Source organism: Palaemon carinicauda, chromosome 6 (genome assembly GCF_036898095.1).
Source record: "Palaemon carinicauda isolate YSFRI2023 chromosome 6, ASM3689809v2, whole genome shotgun sequence".
Lineage (NCBI taxonomy): Eukaryota > Metazoa > Arthropoda > Malacostraca > Decapoda > Palaemonidae > Palaemon > Palaemon carinicauda.
Genome location: NC_090730.1, coordinates 80,197,320 through 80,218,845, shown reverse-complemented (window position 1 = coordinate 80,218,845; position 21,526 = coordinate 80,197,320). Strand labels below are relative to the sequence as shown.

The window sequence follows — 21,526 nt, the reverse complement described above, 5'->3', positions numbered from 1 at the left end:
TTATGCCAATGACTTTGAACAAAACTAAGATAAATTAGGTACAAACCAACTTTTCGTATCATGCAGTACTAAAATAAAATAAATGACATATCCAATAATTCTTTATCCCTCTGTTGATAGATAATACTCATTTCTGAGTTCTAATTCCTATTTTGTTTTGTATATCTTACCTTAAATTTACCATAACATGGTTTCATTCGCAGAGGACGTCCAATTTTCGAACAAAGAAGTACTAGGTGTCATAAGTAGAACACTTCTGGATGTTTTAAAAATTAAAATATTATATTCAAACTGAATAAAAAGAATATCTTAAAGATACTAAGAATAGAAAAACTTTATCGTTTCGCAATTCATTCAAGTTCTTCTCCTTTTATACTGTTTGGTTCTTTTCGATATTTTCAAATTAATATGAAGATTTGATTCCTACACTCAAATTTATTTTGAGGGAAAATGCTACAGAATTCCAAATTATCGATACTAATTTGAGAATATATGTCATTTTGGAACACATTGGAGCCTATTTGGAAGTAAAGAGAATCAAATTTGATTTTCAAAACAAAATTACAGCTATTTTCTGGCGTCAAAGTTCATCAACCAATTTAAATAGTATAGAAAAGAATATAGTTAAACGATGCAATATTTTCTGTAGTATCTGAATATTTTTCATAAGGATGGATTTATTTTATTAATTCTCAACTATCAGGACAGCGTAATATATTTACTAGGAATATCTGTTATTCAAATAATCATCTGTATGCTTATTTTGATTGATTTTCCATCTCTCTATAAAAAATATTTTATCTCACATAATGTACAATGGAAAATAAAATAATTAAGGTATCCATTAAATCAATACTGGATACTGGCTATCGAATAAGTTGCACATATATACTGAAATGAGTTTTTTTTTTTTTTTTTTTTTTTTTTTTTACCTAATTGACCACCGAATTTTGTTAGGATCATCAACGAAATTAAGAACTTATTACAGTATATCAATTTTCTGATAAGGAGTAATATCACAACGAAAACAGAAGTAACCTAGAAGGCTCGACAAAAATAGACAAAATATGATATTCTGTAATCGTGTTAATTATTTAGTTGAAAACTTCAAATGATATTTTCAAAATTTATGTAATATTTCATTACTGATATTTCTATAAGTTTATGAATACTATTTTCTATGATTTGTAATTATATTTTACGGATGAAATAACTAAATTTCTCTGAATGTAACCAAGCAAGTTACCTAATAACTCGCTATTATCCATCCTGTTTAGTAAGTATAATGCATGTAAATGCTGATAGCATTTTTTTTTTTTTTGCATAAAACCTTTATTACATTCGTATTTAATTCACTTTTATTTTTTAATATTTTAGACAATATGTAGAAAGAATTGTAGGATATTTATGATTGTTTCTTTTCGGAAACTGATTTTTGTTCAACATATCTTAACCAAGAATATCCCAGATGAATTTCAATGCTGCTCTTTGATTTTCCTTTCAGTATTATATAGTCAAATTCCAGAACATTATCATAGGCAAGCAAAATAACTTTTTCTCCCTGTAAACTATCTTTGTAGGCAATGTTCTTATCATATTGGGCTTGCAATTATTTCAACCAAAGATGTTTAACGGTTAAAACCGATAAATTTTTTTAAGTGTTTTGAGGAGGTTTAAATAGTTATGATCAATGATATATGGTATTTTTTCCTTGAGTGATATAATCAACCCGTATATGAATATGTTAGGATCTCACAATATCATGATTTTTAGCCGTATAAGATTTTTTTTTATTTCCCACTATTTATAGGCAAAAAAATACAATAATCATTGTTTTTTTTTTTCTTTTTTTTTATAGACATACAACCTAGACGCCCAAATAGGCGACTCATCGGCCTGTGCAACGTCACTCATGTGCGGCGTGAAAGCTAACGTTAACACAGTGGGTCTTGACCATCGGGGGAAGTTTGAAGATTGCCTCTCCTCTTACACAGCTGGGGCCACCTCGCTCATAGACTGGGCCCAGAAATATGGTAAGAGGAGTGGAAAGAAATATCTTAAGATGTCTGAAGTAAAACATATGGAAATGCTGAATTATCTCTCTCTCTCTTTTTTCTTACTAATCTTTTTTGCTTTGTTTTCATGTTGAACATATCTATTTTCCTATTTCCCAAGCTAAGGGACACTGAGATTGATATGTGCTAGTATCCTATTGGGTATTTAAGAAAATTTTGCACAAGGTAATCCTCTTAAATTTCGATTTTACCCGTTGCTAAATTATTATATTTGTAAAATATGTACATGATTTATGTTTTCTCAACACCAAATACTAAAAAAATATATATTCTGGTTTGTGCGATCACCAAACTACAATATCCACAAAAGGTTTATTTTATAAATTGATACCTGAATAACATTCTTTTTTAAAATGTATATGCTTTTTTCAAAACTAATGTTAAAAACACGATAAAAGGCTATCTATATATTTATCTAACTATCTTTATATATATATATATATATATGTATATATATATAGATATATAGATATATATATATATATATATATATACATATATATATATATATATATATATGTATATATATACATATATATATATATATATATTTATATATATATATATATAAATATATATATATATATATATACAGTATATATATATATATATATATGTGTGTGTGTATATATATATATATATATATGTATGTATATATATAAATATATAAATATACATATATATATATATATATAAATATATATATATATATATGTATATATATATATATATATGTATATATATATACAGTATATATATATATATATATATATGTGTGTATATATATATATATATATATAATGTGTGTGTGTTCTATATTTAGGCCTCTTCTTAACCTTTGCATGTAATAAAACAAGTTCCAACTTCAATTTTTCTTCAAACGAAGGTCACAAATTATGTTTAGTTCCTTACTTCTTGTCTGTCGTCAGGAAATTTCCAGCTAGCACTAATAACTTTTGTCACATGTTGCTTTGTTAATCATATATTCACTATCAAAGGTACTTTCTTTTTCTCTTTTACTCAATTGTGTTTCCGAAGCATCTTTCTTTTGTTTCCTCTCTTTTTTTCTATTCTATTTCATAATTACTGGACCCTGAACACTTTCAGTCTTTTGATATTCACACCTAAGATGCCAAAAAATAATCCTTACTAACCACATATAGGTTTGAATATCTTCTTATCACCATTATCATGCACTATGCTACAAACATAGTTGTTGAAAAATCTTTATGTTACAAGCCTTCTTCCACCAAAAAAAAGATATTAACCCAGAGAGGAAAGCGAATAACGAGATCTAGGCTATAAGCTATATATGAGAAGTAAAGAATAAAATTCAAGAAGGAGATATTTTAAAATCATTAGCAACGTTAAGATAGATTTATCACATACAAACTTTGAAAAGATATTTACGTCAACCAATCTAGTGAAAAAGCAACAAGTTTGAAAGTGGAAAAATCCTTAGATTCATCTACTTAAAAAGATTATCTTACAATATGGCCACCACTGGAATAAAACTTATCGAATTATATGTAGTACTAGGCCTTATGATGGAGAAGGCAACACTTAAAATAAAAGGCGTGCCTAGAGCTACGTACAGGATGGTACGGGATGGGAATATCTGAGTGCAAAGAATGGTCAGAATAATGGTGTCAGAAATTGATATCCAGATCATGAATAATGAATTAATAGGCAGAAAATTTATGCCCAACATATCAGGATAGCGGTCAATAGTTAAAGAGCATCAAGTGTGTCACAATCACATATGTAATATTTGTTTATCTGATACAACGGCTAATTACAGGATTCTTGTGTCTTGTAAATACATGAACAAGGAACGTTTAATCAGATAGGAAAACAATACTTGAAACAGGTAAAAATGAAAGATCCAAAATATTTCCTCACGATAGATATATCACAAATATCCTTAAAGAATTCATCAATAAGCTAGTGTACTGTGCAATGGAGGAAAAAATAGACCAAATGTTTTTCTCAAAGGTAAATTCTCAATCAAGAATCCAACATAGAATTTAGAATGTGTTGTATATAGCTAGAGAGACCTTACCAATGCAGAAATTGAGGTGGTTGAGGAGCCGCTGTGTTTGGCCTGCTAACAATCATACTTTGAGTTTTGCTAGGGTTCAACTTCATGTCTGTTACGATCTTAAAATCGTTACAGGTCCTTTTGAATTAAATGTTTCCAGCCACAACTAATGTAATATGGGAAAAGAAGCTCACAAAAATAATGCAACACCTTTATTCAAAAACTTATAAAGAAAATCAATGTTATTCAATCAAAGCCGTAATAGAAAAGGAGAAGTCAGTAAGGTAGAAATACTTAAGGAATGTTGAATAGTTTTCTGCAGCTTCTGAGATGATACCAGTATAGAGACTTTAGGCTTAAGAACGTCGTAGAAGGGCGGCCCCAGTTCATGTGGAACTGGAACGATGACTATGTGTCTTCTCAGCCATAACAGGATTTGTAATTTTGGGGTTTGTCGTCTGAAGGGAAGATCGGAAACGGATTCTGTTCTGGTCTTCCCTGCTCAATATATCGTGAGGACGTGGTTCCTATCTGGTTCGGACATAATTCCTCTCTTATCCTATATCCTGTCCTATCCCGTCTGAACAGTCTCCTCTGAATGTTTTCCTACACATGTATGGACGGAGTTAATTATCATGGGCAGTCGTCATTTCCATATATGGCGTTTTTTTACAATACTGCGTCTTGATTGGTTTCCTTAAAAACCGCTACCTCAATTACGCCATAGAAGCTTCTCGAACAAATTTCTAATGCAATCCGGACCTCGTGTTAAGCTTTAACAAAAACATGGAATTGATATAAAAAGAGTAGCATCGTCTGGATATGCAGAAGCTTGTTTTCCTTACCAAACTACATGTCATGTCCATAAAGTATGAAAGGTAATCGGCAAGGAACATTACCTTAATCAACACGTTATTATATTCCTATAATCACTATGGTGCCTGGCAACAACTACTATCTGTAATCTACTATTTAGAGAATTAGTAATGATGAAAAGAAAAGATACAACTACTCCCAAGTGTTTAATTTTGAATATAGAGACCCCATTATTAGCACAGCGAAGGGATTTCTGTACATCATTTGAAATTGTGAAAAAGGCATCATATCATCCAAAATCTTTGCAAAAATGTCAACAGGGGAAAAGATGATTCCCATAAGCATTCATAATTAGACATTTTATAAAACACGTACTAAAACTTTAGATAATATGAGAGTTATGGAAATTGAAAAAAAATCAACAGGGCTAGAGTTACCACAAAAATATTTGCTTAACTAGGCAGTATTGCCAATTCTCCTACAAAGCCAAAAAGAACGTCTTTTTGATAAATTAGAAAAGAAATAACAGACATCTTAAGAGCTAATTACTCGTATGTCTATAAAACAGAAGAAATTTGTCAATTGGCCCCAAACCTTCCTTAGCATCAAAGTCCAGGATAAGCTTTTCAATTTTACCATATCAAAATCTAAAATAGTTAAACATCAGGAAAACAAGAATGAGGAAGATCAAGTTTTTCTTTACTTTGCTTATTGTCAAACACATCAATTAGGAGAGTGAGTGACAGAGCCATCTGTTTTAAGTAAATAAGAAACAGTTACCTCTACACCAAAGAGTGCAGATGTATGTGTAACACACCACACTGGGTAGTCAGTCCCAGTAAGGTTTCTTTTATGGTCAAACTGTATTCCTTTTCAGTTGAAGGATGAAGTCTTTGAGGAACGACTTTCAGTTGAGTCTAGGTTTTCCAAGTCAAATCTGATCTGTTACCGTTCTAAAGATGATAAGCCACCCGTTTATCCAAATAAGCACAACTAAAATCATCCTTGAGCCAGTTTGTACTCGCTTCGGTATCATAACACACGAGAAGGTTTAGGCTACATACCTGAAACTGTGTTGACCGGACTTTCATTTATCTACAATTACGACTAATTCAGAAGGAAAATCTCACGTGATAAAATGCCATTCTAATCTGAGATTATTCATGTCATTTATGAATATGATTAGACATCCTAACTCGAGGACCAGCCCTGGTTATCATAAAATGGAGTCGAGTGAACTAGGCAAAAGTACTTACCAGGCGTGTGATTAGACTCACAACCTGATTCTGAAGGCTTCGTTCTTATACTTGGCAACATTAATCAAGCCGGACAATTCTTCTTCACTTATTTGGTTAATTACCGTAATTGTTTAGTGACTATTTTATACCTGAAAAGGGTAGAAGGGACTGCTTACAGTAAGGAGCTCTTCAATGACACTCCAAAATCAAACCTTTGTTGTTTAGTCTTCGGTGGTGCCATAGCCTCTGTATCTTGGTCTTCTATTGTCTTAGAATAGAGATCTCTTGCTTCAGGATTCACCCAGGCACACTATTCAATCTATTTTTTTTTCTTCCTAAAGATTTTGAACAATGTACAGGGAAGGCTTAATATAAGTGCCATGGATGCCTGGTGGTTTATTATAAGGTGGCCTTGTAAATATGTCCTTATATCTTCCTCTAAGATACGTATTTTTGAAACAATCATTACAGTCCTTCCAATAGATGAACTGGCTATCCTTGAGAGCTCTAAGCACTGTAAGTTGGGTCGACTACGCCATGTGATAAATTTTATCTTAATATCTGTTTCAGGTCTATCAGATAGATTTCTATTTTTTCTGTATATAGTCGTGTACATATCCTTTTAGTTATAATCATCGCTAAGTTTGTTTCCAGGCATTGTTTTAATCCTTACTCTGTCAGGAGATATTGAGCAAAATCCATAATATATACGTCCTAGTCTTCGCCATTGCCATCTATTATATTGTAATGTTCATAGTCTAAATAGCAATATTGGAAAACTTACAGTTACCTCCAAATAGTACTATACCTTATTATGGACAGAATCTTTATTTTCTCGAATGTTGTAAGAAACCATTACTTTAGAAACAGGTTGTATATCCCGGGGCAAGGAGAATGTCGGTGTATATCATGACTCAGTACCCGGCTTCTTATGAGCTCTGATATGAATATGAATGTGATGAAATTTTGGTTCTTGAAGTCCGTGGCAGGCATAACAACTTTTATTTGTACTTGTGTTTGTTGGTGATGCCAATGGTCATCAAAGGGAATGATTGATTTCTGTTTCTCTTTCAAAATCATGCTATGAGCTGATCATAATCGAGGCTACACGCATCTGGTAATTACTTTTACCTAGATTACTCAGACTCCCCTGGAGTTATGATAACCAAGATTGGTCGTCGAGTTGGGAAGTCTGATCATACTCATGAAAGATATATAAAATAATCTCAGGCATATTGAATTGGCGTTTGTGCGTGAACTTTTGCTTTCAAATTGGTCACAATTGTATATAAATGTTGGACCTTTTGTTCTCTTGAATGAAAGTTCGGTCAACACAGTTTTACGGTGTATACCTTCCCGTGTGTTATGATACCGAGGGAATTACAAACCTGGCTCAATGATGATTCTAGTTGTACTTATTTGGAGAAAAAATTTACTTATTATCTTTGGGACTATGACAGATCAGATTTGACTTGGAATAACCATACTAAACTAAAAGTCGTTGCTCAGATACTTAATCCTTCAACTGAAAAGGAATTCAATTTGACCATAAAGGAAACCTTTTTGGTAATACCCAATGTGATGAGTTACCCGTACATCTGCACTCTTTGGTGTAGATGTAACAGTTCCCAATTTGCTTAAACCAGATGGTTCTATAACTCACTCTCCAAATTGATGTGTTTGACAGAAAAGTAATGAGAATCTCGATCTTCCTCATTCCTTTTTTACTCATGTATGACTAACTATTTTTTGCTTTTTGGTCCGGTAAAATTGAATCGTTCATCCTTTTCATCCGACACTTTACGGTGCAATTTAAGAAAAAGAAGAGGATAAAATGTTTTCTTCACACACAGTAAGAGAGAGAGAGAGAGAGAGAGAGAGAGAGAGAGAGAGAGAGAGAGAGAGAGAGAGAGAGAGAGAGAGAGAAAATTCTTTATTTACAGGTTATTATCTTAGTACAAATTGGCATGGATATCATCACCCAGATTAAATGACATTATTTTGCCCCCAAAAAGGTGAGAACTATTTGGGGCAAAACCGATCAAATAATATTACCGTAAAAGATAATATGCAATCTGTGCAACATTTTATCCTCGTGACCGAGCAGTAGCGCCTTCCAAGACCAGTCACTTTAATAAGGAGTGAAAGAAATCGTCTGAAGTTTATAGTGCACGTTCACTTATTCTCTTATCGCGCATAATATGATGACTAGGTTCGATCTCCTCGTGTGAACGAGGTGCCTTAAAATTTCTTTGCACTTCTTGATAACCTGTGTTATTATCATGTGTAAGCTGCAAGCTACACTGCACAACGTTGTTTCATATTTCTGTTTTCTTTTTATTGAATTGAAATATTATATATTTTCACCACAGATTTAAAAAAAAAAAAAATTCCTTCGTAACTCCTGCTAAAAAACTTTGTTATCTTCTGTTCCTGAAATTGTCAAACGTTTTGATATAAACACACACACGTGCACACACACAGATATATATATATATATATATATATATATATATATATATATATATATATATATATATATATATATATATATATATCTTATAATTTTTTTTCTTCCTCTTTATTTTTGAAATGGTGTGTTGGCCAGGCTTAATAGCAAAACCATGGATGCCTTGTGGTTTATCAAGAGGTCGTCTTTTCTTTTCTGATTCTTTTTCTTCTGAAAACCATACTTACTGTCCTCCCTTCAGATGAAGGGGCTCTCATGGAGGGTATTTAGCCTTGCATGGTGTATTGGCTCCTCGATGTTGACCAGTTTTTCCGACTTTTTACTATAGTCTATGGGTTTCATCAATCACTTTATTTATAATTCTGCACATATTATTTTTGTTATAATTCTTGTTAATCTAGTTTTTAAGTATGTTGTCTCTTTTTTTATTTCTATTAATTCTTATGCTGTCTGGAGACATTGAGCGAAATCCGGGACCAGTACGTCCTAGATTTCGTCAATTTCGTCTTCTGTATTGCAATATTCGTGGTCTTCATGCAAATATTCAAGACCTTACAGTTGTGTCCAGACAGTATGATATTCTTCCGAGCTCAGAAACTTTGGTTTCTGAGGCACTAATATGAGCTCCTTACAACTGGTTTCAAGAATGTTGAAACGTGATGCCATCCCTAGGGCCAGGGGAATGGCGATGTATATTAGGACTGAGTACCTTGTTTCTCATAAGTCTTGCTATCAATGTGGATGTCATGAAATTCAGGTAATAAAAGTTTTAGGCAGGCATAACAACTTTTATTTGTGTTCGAACTACCGGAATTCAGACATGGAGGATTCTATAATTGTCTTCTTACCATTATGGCTAAGATATAAGAAGATGATAGAGAGGCTTCTTTTGTCTTTGTTGATAAGTTTAATGCTCACCATAGGGAGTGGTTAAGTTCTATCTCTCCTACCAATCGCCATGGCCTAAGATGTTTAGACTTTGCCTCTGAATCAGGTTGTGAGCAAATCAAATCCTAAATGAAGCTACTCACATGTCTGGTAATTGCTTGGACCTCGTATACACTGACTCCCGTGGCGTTATAACTAGTAAGGTTGGTTCTCTAGTCGGGACATCTGATCATGCCATGATTTCATTAGTAGTGAAGACTGAGCAGCCTGTCCCTGATGTATCATACTCCTGTAAAATTGATATGAAATCCCAAACAGACTGGAATGGGATTTTTCCTGATATTTTGTGCTTGAATTGGTCACAATTATATAGTAGTGTAGATCCTGTTGTCCCATTGAATGTGAATCCAGTCAACAAAATTGATAGGTGTATCCCTTCTCGTGTGCTAAGGTACCGAGTGAAGGACAAAACGTGGTTCAATGATGATTGTAGACGTCCTTATTTGGAGAGGCCATACTGAAAGAGTTGATTGTTGATTATAAATGCCGTTTTACATTTATTGTCTTCCTGAATTGGTATTTGATAGTATCCAGATTATAAATCAATAGCTGTAAAATATCTACTTACCCTTACCTTCACAAATGATCCTTCGATCGAGGGTTATGGAAATGCATTATCCTGAGTGACTGTATAAACTTCCTATAGTTGACACACAATCTTACCAAAACATCCTTTCTCCTAACAGCTACAATTTGATAAGCCCAGGGGCTTCGCTCTCCTCGAGAATCCATTGTTCCCTAAATTTACTAATTTTTCTTTCTATCTCTCTCTGAAAATGAATAGATAACTTATAAAGCCTTGACAAGATCAGCTCCGCCTGTCCAGTTTCAATGCTAAAGGAAAATCAATCAATTCTCCCAGGTTGCTCATCTCTAATTGTAATTATATCAGAAAAAATAATAAAAATGTTACTAACTACATGTTGATGGTCTGGCGGGCTTAGTTTTCGTACTTGCAAAATCAAGGTCTGAGTGCGTTTGTCTGTGTGGGCTGGAGTTGTGGTTCCTAAGATTGCATTACTAGTAATTTCACATAACTCCAATTCATATACAGAATCACTTCCTAACACAACTCTTTTATATGACAAATTAACTATCCTAATGTCCGCTTTGTTCTCTTTTATTCTGACAAGCTGTCTAAGACTGTTTGCCTATTTTTCATGGGGTCTAACTACAACCTTGGTTCCCTCCGGGAGAGGCTGACACTTGGTCTACTCACATGTCTGGTAATTGCTTGGACCTCGTATACACTGACTCCCGTGGCGTTATAACTAGTAAGGTTGGTTCTCTAGTCGGGACATCTGATGAAGCCATGATTTCATTAGTAGTGAAGACTGAGCAGCCTGTCCCTGATATATCATACTCCTGTAAAATTGATATGAAATCCCAAACAGACTGGAATGGGATTTTGCCTGATCTTTTGTGCTTGAATTGGTCACAATTATATAATAGTGTAGATCCTGTTGTCCCTTTGAATGTGAATCCAGTCAACAAAATTGATAGGTGTATCCCTTCTCGTGTGCTAAGGTACCGAGTGAAGGACAAAACGTGGTTCAATGATGATTGTAGACGTCCTTATTTGGAGAGGCTATACTGAAAGAGTTGATTGTTGATTATAAATGCCGTTTTACATTTATTGTCTTCCTGAATTGGTATTTGATAGTATCCAGATTATAAATCAATAGCTGTAAAATATCTACTAACCCTTACCTTCACAAGTGATCCTTCGATCGAGGGTTATGGAAATGCATTATCCTGAGTGACTGTATAAACTTCCTATAGTTGACACACAATCTTACCGAAAAATCCTTTCTCCTAACAGCTACAATTTGATAAGCCCAGGGGCTTCGCTCTCCTCGAGAATCCATTGTTCCCTTAATTTACTAATTTTTCTTTCTATCTCTCTCTGAAAATTAATATATACCTTATAAAGCCTTGACAAGATCAGCTCCGCCTGTCCAGTTTCAAGGCTAAAGGAAAATCAATCAATTCTCCCAGGTTGCTCATCTCTAATTGTAATTATATCAGAAAAAATAATAACAATGTTACTAACTACATGTTGCTGGTCCTGAGGGCTTAGTTTTCGTGCTTGCAAAATCAAGGTCTGAGTGCGTTTGTCTGTGTGGGCTGGAGTTGTGGTTCCTAAGATTGCATTACTAGTAATTTCACATAACTCCAATTCATATACAGAATCACTTCCTAACACAACTCTTTTATATGACAAATTAACTATCCTAATGTCCGCTCTGTTCTCTTTTATTCTGACAAGCTGTCTAAGACTGTTTGCCTATTTGTCATGGGGTCTAACTACAACCTTGGTTCCCTCCGGGAGAGGCTGACACTTGGTCATTGATAGGGTCGTAAGTGTCTGGGTAGGCAATACTTCTTCTCTTTCAGATACAGCTGTTACCTTACTTAATTGTCTCTTTTTTCCCGCACAAGTGCTTACTCTCTCATGACTTTCTATTGGCAAAACACACCTTTCTGATTTTACTGTATGTTTTTCCACGCAAATTTATAATGATTACTCATTATATAACCCAAACCAGGTATAGCCTCGATTCCTGGAACTCCTAAGGTGGATGAGACAAAATAATCATATGTAAACTTCACAGATTCCACCTTAAAGTTGACAATCCTTGTATGCCTTGCCTGTAGTTTATTACCTCCTGGTGTGTCGAGGATGATGGATGCCGGTGACTTTGGCGGATTTGACGAGACTCTTTGTTCAAAAAGCGAAAATCTACCTCCTTTGTCAATCAGTGCTCGTATGGATTTATCTGGTAGGTCAATCCTGACTGCTAAGATTCCGAACAGCCCATAAGGATAATGTAGAGCATGTGCCAACGACCTCGCTTGCAAAACTGCTGCCCCCTGCTCCTGTCCCTAGTACTGTAGGAGTGAGGTCGGGTGTACCTCTGGGTGCACCATCGCCCGCTCGACTACTTCTGTTGTCATGCGCGAGGGGGCGTGGGCAGGGGGTTGCATCGATCACTATATTTTGCCCTTTCCAGTTTCCTTTTCCTGAGATGTTAGGCGGGCGGGCGGGTGCGTGTGTCGCAGCCCGCCAACCATTGGCATTTTTTGCCAGGCACTCTCAAAATAGATGACCGTCGGCCTGACATGTGTAACCGTGGGGCGATTCTTGGGTGGGGCACTCCACTCGTTGGTGCCCCTCTCCCCAAAACTGCCAACATCTGAAGACTCTTCTCACCTGCCCACTTCGTTCTCCCCTCTCCTGGTTTGGGGGTTGGTTAGTGACTCTTATGGCTGCCACATTTCCGTCTTCAAGGCAGTTATTCTCCATCATTTTTTCTTCTGGAAAACTATCCAGAATGTTTTGTATCACCATCACTACGTCTGCTAATAAGCCATTGTCATCGAACAAGTAACAACATAAATGCGTGTTTACTAATCTGCGAATATGTTTACGGACTATGGATTTTTAATCACCTTCTTGGAGATTGGCAATCCGTGTAGAAACGAATCACCATCTCAAAAACTACAAGTTGCAGAACTGAGAACTGACTCACCGTCTCGAGTTTTGGGTTTGTAATTTTCTTTCATGTCCCCTTTTTGCACATTGGGTAAGCCGAATATTCAATTAAAAGTCTTTTTATTTCTGTATAACTTCTTAAACTGTTTTTTGGCCAACACATTACCTCCATTGCCAGAGTATCTTTCAGTAACCTAATTACTTGAACGGCTTTTTTACAAAAACACTTTGATCGATTGAAAACTACATTAGGCTGTAGATCATCAAAAGGGCTAACACTTCCCTGGAGTTCAGACAATTTTCGAATTACGACGTTTTGAGTATCTCCACTTGGCTGTACATCTGTGCTTTCACTTGTATGCATTTGAACTTCGTTTATGTACGTCGGATATGCTATGGTTGCACGCTGCTCCTCTTCTCGTTCAACTAATAATCTGATTATTAACTTGGCTATGTTATCTAACCAATTTTCTAAGTTCTGTGTTCGTTGCTATCGTCCATATTCTTCATCTACATCACTATAACCAACTGCTTCTTCATTTTTATCTCCACAGTAGCAGTGTCTATGTTATTCCTTTTATATCTAGGCATCTTGAACTTCTATTTATCAAGCCTAAAGAACAACTTCTCTCACAGGATGCACAAAATGACGTATTCTTTCACATGACATCAATTTTGTCCCATGTCGACGGATAATATGACATTCGAACATTGTTTTTTTTTTCCTTATAAAAATGTTCGTGAGAACACTTCACTTCAGACGAGTACCTTCTTGTTCTAATGATCGCTCGAGGGATACTGCTTACCCCTCGAAACAAGTAAATCTACTGTTGCTCTGTCGAAATGCTGAATTGTTAGATTTTGATGATATCTCTACTTCGATGGAAATATCTTTCACCACTAGGCGTACTACCTGTCATCTATCAGACTTAATACACGTCATATATAACAGAGATCAGTGATTGCTCACAACAATTTATGAGAGTCATAGTATTCTTATGAAGGTCATTAATCTCACTGCTTAAAACACATAGTTCTACATATTTTCCATACTAGGATTAGGACATGTATATATGCATATATACACACATAAGGCCACATGTTTAAGTCTATATATATATGTGGATGTTCTTGTGCTGAAAAAGAATACTTCTAATAACAAGATCATTACTGATAAAAAAATAAAAAAATTGGCTCCATTCTCATTTGCAACTAACTATTTAAATGCTTATACCTCTTTAATCCTTTCCCCTTCTAATGATATCTCATTTTCCATTGCATAATCCGTTCTCATCATATTTCATGCACTCTGATAAGCAAGCATTGCAAATCATGTGGTGTTTTGTTAATAAGGACTGCGTCATCAGCATACTCAAGATCAGCTTATCTTTTAGAAGCTTAGTTTTATCAAACCTAGGTATTCTTTCTACATTTCTGTTGGTTTTTTTCAGTTTTAATTTCAGTGCGGCAATGAGGACCTGGGCTCCATTTTCATATGCAACTTCTCCAAGTCCCTCGACGCACATCACATTCTCCCTCCCTTGATTAAACTTCCCAACTTTAGATTTGAAGTCACCAAACATAACACTCATATCTCCCTCTGGGTTCTCATCTATTACACTGCCGGTTTTCATAGTAATCTTCTTTCATTTCTTTAGGGGCATTAGTTTTTGGTGCATAGCACACTATAATGCTCATATATATATATATATATATATATATATATATATATATATATATATATATATATATATATATATATATATATATATATATATATATATATATATATATATATATATATATATATATATATATATACATACACACACACACACATATATATATATATATATATATATATATATATATATATATATATATATATATATATATATATATATATATATATGTATATATATATATATATATATATATATATATATATATATATATATATATATATATATATAAAATGTGTGTGTTATATTTAGGCCTCTTCTTAACCTTTGCATGTAATAAAACAAGTTCCAACTTCAATTTTTCTTCAAACGAAGGTCACAAATCATGTTTAATTCCTTACTTCTTCACTGTCGTCAGGATATTTCCAGCTAGCACTAATAACTTTTGTCACATGTTGCTTTGCTAATCAGCTATCCACTATCAATGGTCCTTTCTTTTTCTCTTTTACTCAATTGTGTTTTCGAAGCATCTTTCTTTTGTTTCCTCCCTTTTTTCTATTCTATTTCATAATTACTGGACCCTGAACACTTTCAGTCTTTTGATATTCACACCTAAGAGGCCAAAAAATAATCCTTACTAACCATATATGGGTTTGAATATCTTCTTATCACCATTATCATGCACTATGCTAAAAACATAGTTGTTGAAAAATCTTTATGTTACAAGCCTTCTTCCACCAAAAAAAGATATTAACCCAGAGAGGAAAGCGAATAACGAGATCTAGGCTATAAGCTATATATGAGAAGTAAAAAATAAAATTTAAGAAGGAGATATTTTGAAATCATTAGCAACGTTAAGATAGATTTATCACATACAAACTTTGAAAAGATATTTATGTCAACCAATCTAGTGAAAAAGCAACAAGTTTGAAAGTGGAAAAATCCTTAGATTCATCTGCAAAATTAAAAAGATTATCTTACAATATGGCCACCACTGGAATAAAACTTATCGAATTATATGTAGTACTAGGCCTTATGATGGAGAAGGCAACACTTAAAATAAAAGGCGTGCCTAGAGCTACGTACAGGATGGTACGGGATGGGAATATCTGAGTGCAAAGAATGGTCAGAATAATGGTGTCAGAAATTGATATCCAGATCATGAATAATGAATTAATAGGCAGAAAATTTATGCCCAACATATCAGGATAGCGGTCAATAGTTGAAGAGCATCAAGTGTGTCACAATCACATATGTAATATTTGTTTATCTGATACAACGGCTAATTACAGGATTCTTGTGTCTTGTAAAATACATGAACAAGGAACGTTTAATCAGATAGGAAAACAATACTTGAAACAGGTAAAAATGAAAGATCCAAAATATTTCCTCACGATAGATATATCACAAATATCCTTAAAGAATTCATCAATAAGCTAGTGTACTGTGCAATGGAGGAAAAAATAGACCAAATGTTTTTCTCAAAGGTAAATTCTCAATCAAGAATCCAACATAGAATTTAGAATGTGTTGTATATAGCTAGAGAGACCTTACCAATGCAGAAATTGAGGTGGTTGAGGAGCCGCTGTGTTTGGCCTGCTAACAATCATACTTTTAGTTTTGCTAGGGTTCAACTTCATGTCTGTTACGATCTTAAAATCGTTACAGGTCCTTTTGAATTAAATGTTTCCAGCCACAACTAATGTAATATGGGAAAAGAAGCTCACAAAAATAATGCAACACCTTTATTCAAAAACTTATAAAGAAAATCAATGTTATTCAATCAAAGCCGTAATAGAAAAGGAGAAGTCAGTAAGGTAGAAATACTTAAGGAATGTTGAATAGTTTTCTGCAGCTTCTGAGATGATATCAGTATAGAGACTTTAGGCTTAAGAACGTCGTAGAAGGGCGGCCCCAGTTCATGTGGAACTGGAACGATGACTATGTGTCTTCTCAGCCATAACAGGATTTGTAATTTTGGGGTTTGTCGTCTGAAGGGAAGATCGGAAACGGATTCTGTTCTGGTCTTCCCTGCTCAATATATCGTGAGGACGTGGTTCCTATCTGGTTCGGACATAATTCCTCTCTTATCCTATATCCTGTCCTATCCCGTCTGAACAGTCTCCTCTGAATGTTTTCCTACACATGTATGGACGGAGTTAATTATCATGGGCAGTCGTCATTTCCATATATGGCGTTTTTTTACAATACTGCGTCTTGATTGGTTTCCTTAAAAACCGCTACCTCAATTACGCCATAGAAGCTTCTCGAACAAATTTCTAATGCAATCCGGACCTCGTGTTAAGCTTTAACAAAAACATGGAATTGATATAAAAAAGAGTAGCAACGTCTGGATATGCAGAAGCTTGTTTTCCTTACCAAACTACATGTCATGTCCATAAAGTATGAAAGGTAATCGGCAAGGAACATTACCTTAATCAACACGTTATTATATTCCTATAATCACTATGGTGCCTGGCAACAACTACTATCTGTAATCTACTATTTAGAGTATTAGTAATGATGAAAAGAAAAGATACAACTACTCCCAAGTGTTTAATTTTGAATATAGAGACCCCATTATTAGCACAGCGAAGGGATTTCTGTACATCATTTGAAATTGTGAAAAAGGCATCATATCCAAAATCTTTGCAAAAATGTCAACAGGGGAAAAGATGATTCCCATAAGCATTCATAATTAGACATTTTATAAAACACGTACTAAAACTTTAGATAATATGAGAGTTATGGAAATTGAAAAAAAATCAACAGGGCTAGAGTTACCACAAAAATATTTGCTTAACTAGGCAGTATTGCCAATTCTCCTACAAAGCCAAAAAGAACGTCTTTTTGATAAATTAGAAAAGAAATAACAGACATCTTAAGAGCTAATTACTCGTATGTCTATAAAACAGAAGAAATTTGTCAATTGGCCCCAAACCTTCCTTAGCATCAAAGTCCAGGATAAGCTTTTCAATTTTACCACATCAAAATCTAAAATAGTTAAACATCAGGAAAACAAGAATGAGGAAGATCAAGTTTTTCTTCACTTTGCTTATTGTCAAACACATCAATTAGGAGAGTGAGTGACAGAGCCATCTGTTTTAAGTAAATAAGAAACAGTTACCTCTACACCAAAGAGTGCAGATGTATGTGTAACACACCACACTGGGTAGTCAGTCACAGTAAGGTTTCTTTTATGGTCAAACTGTATTCCTTTTCAGTTGAAGGATGAAGTCTTTGAGGAAGGACTTTTAGTTGAGTCTAGGTTTTCCAAGTCAAATCTGATCTGTTTCCGTTCTAAAGATGATAAGCCACCCGTTTATCCAAATAAGCACAACTAAAATCATCCTTGAGCCAGTTTGTACTCGCTTCGGTATCATAACACACGAGAAGGTATAGGCTACATACCTAAAACTGTGTTGACCGGACTTTCATTTATCTACAATTACGACTAATTCAGAAGGAAAATTTCACGTGATAAAATGCCATTCTAATCTGAGATTATTCATGTCATTTATGAATATGATTAGACATCCTAACTCGAGGACCAGCCCTGGTTATCATAAAATGGAGTCGAGTGAACTAGGCAAAAGTACTTACCAGACGTGTGAGTAGACTCACAACCTGATCCTGAAGGCTTCGTTCTTATACTTGGCAACATTAATCAAGCCGGACAATTCTTCTTCACTTATTTGGTTAATTACCGTAATTGTTTAGTGACTATTTTATACCTGAAAAGGGTAGAAGGGACTGCCTACAGTAAGGAGCTCTTCAATGACACTCCAAAATCAAACCTTTGTTGTTTAGTCTTCGGTGGTGCCATAGCCTCTGTATCTTGGTCTTCTATTGTCTTAGAATAGAGATCTCTTGCTTCAGGGTTCACCCAGGCACACTATTCAATCTATTTTTTTTTCTTCCTAAAGATTTTGAACAATGTACAGGGAAGGCTTAATATAAGTGCCATGGATGCCTGGTGGTTTATTATAAGGTGGCCTTGTAAATATGTCCTTATATCTTCCTCTAAGATACGTATTTTTGAAACCATCATTATCGTCCTTCCAATAGATGAAGTGGCTATCCTTGAGAGCTCTAAGCCCTGTAAGTTTGGTCGAATTCGTCATGTGATAAATTTTATCTGAATATCTGTTTCAGGTCTATCAGTTAGATTTCTATTTTTTCTGTATATAGTCGTGTACATATCCTTTTAGTTATAATCATCGCTAAGTTTGTTTCCAGGCATTGTTTTAATCCTTACTCTGTCAGGAGATATTGAGCAAAATCCATAATATATACGTCCTAGTCTTCGCCATTGCCATCTATTATATTGTAATGTTCATAGTCTAAATAGCAATATTGGAAAACTTACAGTTACCTCCAAATAGTACTATATCTTATTATGGACAGAATCTTTATTTTCTCGAATGTTGTAAGAAACCATTACTTTAGAAACAGGTTGTATATCCCGGGGCAAGGAGAATGTCGGTGTATATCATGACTCAGTACCCGGCTTCTTATGAGCTCTGATATGAATATGAATGTGATGAAATTTTGGTTCTTGAAGTCTTTGGCAGGCATAACAACTTTTATTTGTACTTGTGTTTGTTGGTGATGCCAATGGTCATCAAAGGGAATGATTGATTTCTGTTTCTCTTTCAAAATCATGCTATGAGCTGATCATAATCGAGGCTACACGCATCTGGTAATTACTTTTACCTAGATTACTCAGACTCCCCTGGAGTTATGATAACCAAGATTGGTCGTCGAGTTGGGAAGTCTGATCATACTCATGAAAGATATATAAAATAATCTCAGGCATATTGAATTGGCGTTTGTGCGTGAACTTTTGCTTTCAAATTGGTCACAATTGTATATAAATGTTGGACCTTTTGTTCTCTTGAATGAAAGTTCGGTCAACACAGTTTTACTGTGTATACCTTCCCGTGTGTTATGATACCGAGGGAATTACAAACCTGGCTCAATGATGATTCTAGTTGTACTTATTTGGAGAAAAAATTTACTTATTATCTTTGGGACTATGACAGATCAGATTTGACTTGGAATAACCATACTAAACTAAAAGTCGTTGCTCAGATACTTAATCTTTCAACTGAAAAGGAATTCAATTTGACCATAAAGGAAACCTTTTTGGTAATACCCAATGTGATGAGTTACCCGTACATCTGCACTCTTTGGTGTAGGTGTAACAGTTCCCAATTTGCTTAAACCAGATGGTTCTATAACTCACTCTCCAAATTGATGTGTTTGACAGAAAAGTAATGAGAATCTCGATCTTCCTCATTCCTTTTTTACTCATGTATAACTAACTATTTTTTGCTTTTTGGTCCGGTAAAATTGAATCGTTCATCCTTTTCATCCGACACTTTACGGTGCACTTTAAGAAAAAGAAGAGAATAAAATGTTTTCTTCACACACAGTAAAAGAGAGAGAGAGAGAGAGAGAGAGAGAGAGAGAGAGAGAGAGAGAGAGAGAGAGAGAGAGAGAGAGAGAGAGAGAGAGAGAGAGAGAGAGAAAGTGAGAAAATTCTTTATTTACAGGATATTATCTTAGTACAAATTGGCATGGATATCATCACCCAGATTAAATGACATTATTTTGCCCCCAAAAAGGTGAGAACTATTTGGGGCAAAACCGATCAAATAATATTACCGTAAAAGATAATATGCAATCTGTGCAACATTTTATCCTCGTGACCGAGCAGTAGCGCCTTCCAAGACCAGTCACTTTAATAAGGAGTGAAAGAAATCGTCTGAAGTTTATAGTGCACGTTCACTTATTCTCTTATCGCGCATAATATGATGACTAGGTTCGATCTCCTCGTGTGAACGAGGTCCCTTAAAATTTCTTTGCACTTCTTGATAACCTGTGTTATTATCATGTGTAAGCTGCAAGCTACACTGCACAACGTTGTTTCATATTTCTGTTTTCTTTTTATTGAATTGAAATATTATATATTTTCACCACAGATTTAAAAAAAAAAAAAAACTTCCTTCGTAACTCCTGCTAAAGAACTTTGTTATCTTCTGTTCCTGAAATTGTCAAACGTTTTGATATAAACACACACACGTGCACACAGATATATATATATATATATATATATATATATATATATATATATATATATATATATATATATATATATATATATCTTATAATTTTTTTTCTTCCTCTTTATTTTTGAAATGGTGTGTTGGCCAGGCTTAATAGAAAAACCATGGATGCCTTGTGGTTTATCAAGAGGTCGTCTTTTCTTTTCTGATTCTTTTTCTTCTGAAAACCATACTTACTGTCCTCCCTTCAGACGAAGGGGCTCTCATGGAGGGTATTTAGCCTTGCATGGTGTATTGGCTCCTCCATGTTGACCAGTTTTCCCGACTTTTTACTATAGTCTATGGGTTTCATCAATCAATTATTTATAATTCTGTACATATTATTTTTGTTATAATTCTTGTTAATCTAGTTTTTAAGTATGTTGTCTCTTTTTTTATTTCTATTAATTCTTATGCTGTCTGGAGACATTGAGCGAAATCCGGGACCAGTACGTCCTAGATTTCGTCAATTTCGTCTTCTGTATTGCAATATTCGTGGTCTTCATGCAAATATTTAAGACCTTACAGTTGTGTCCAGACAGAATGATATTCTTCCGAGCTCAGAAACTTTGGTTTCTGAGGCACTCATATGAGCTCCTTACAACTGGTTTCAAGAATGTTGAAACGTGATGCCATCCCTAGGGCCAGGG

General features: G+C 34.5%; 1 protein-coding gene across 1 annotated transcript in view; it reads left to right on the top strand.

The window, feature by feature from the left end:
• The first annotated feature begins 1,862 nt into the window (after window positions 1-1,862).
• LOC137643108 (alkaline phosphatase, tissue-nonspecific isozyme-like) overlaps window positions 1,863-21,526 on the top strand; it is a 170,502-nt gene continuing 150,838 nt past the window's right edge. Inside the window, exon 1 of the mRNA XM_068375954.1 lies at window positions 1,863-2,033. Within this exon, the coding sequence (XP_068232055.1) occupies window positions 1,913-2,033 (121 nt within the window). The 5' untranslated portion in view covers window positions 1,863-1,912. The remainder of the gene's footprint in view (window positions 2,034-21,526) is intronic.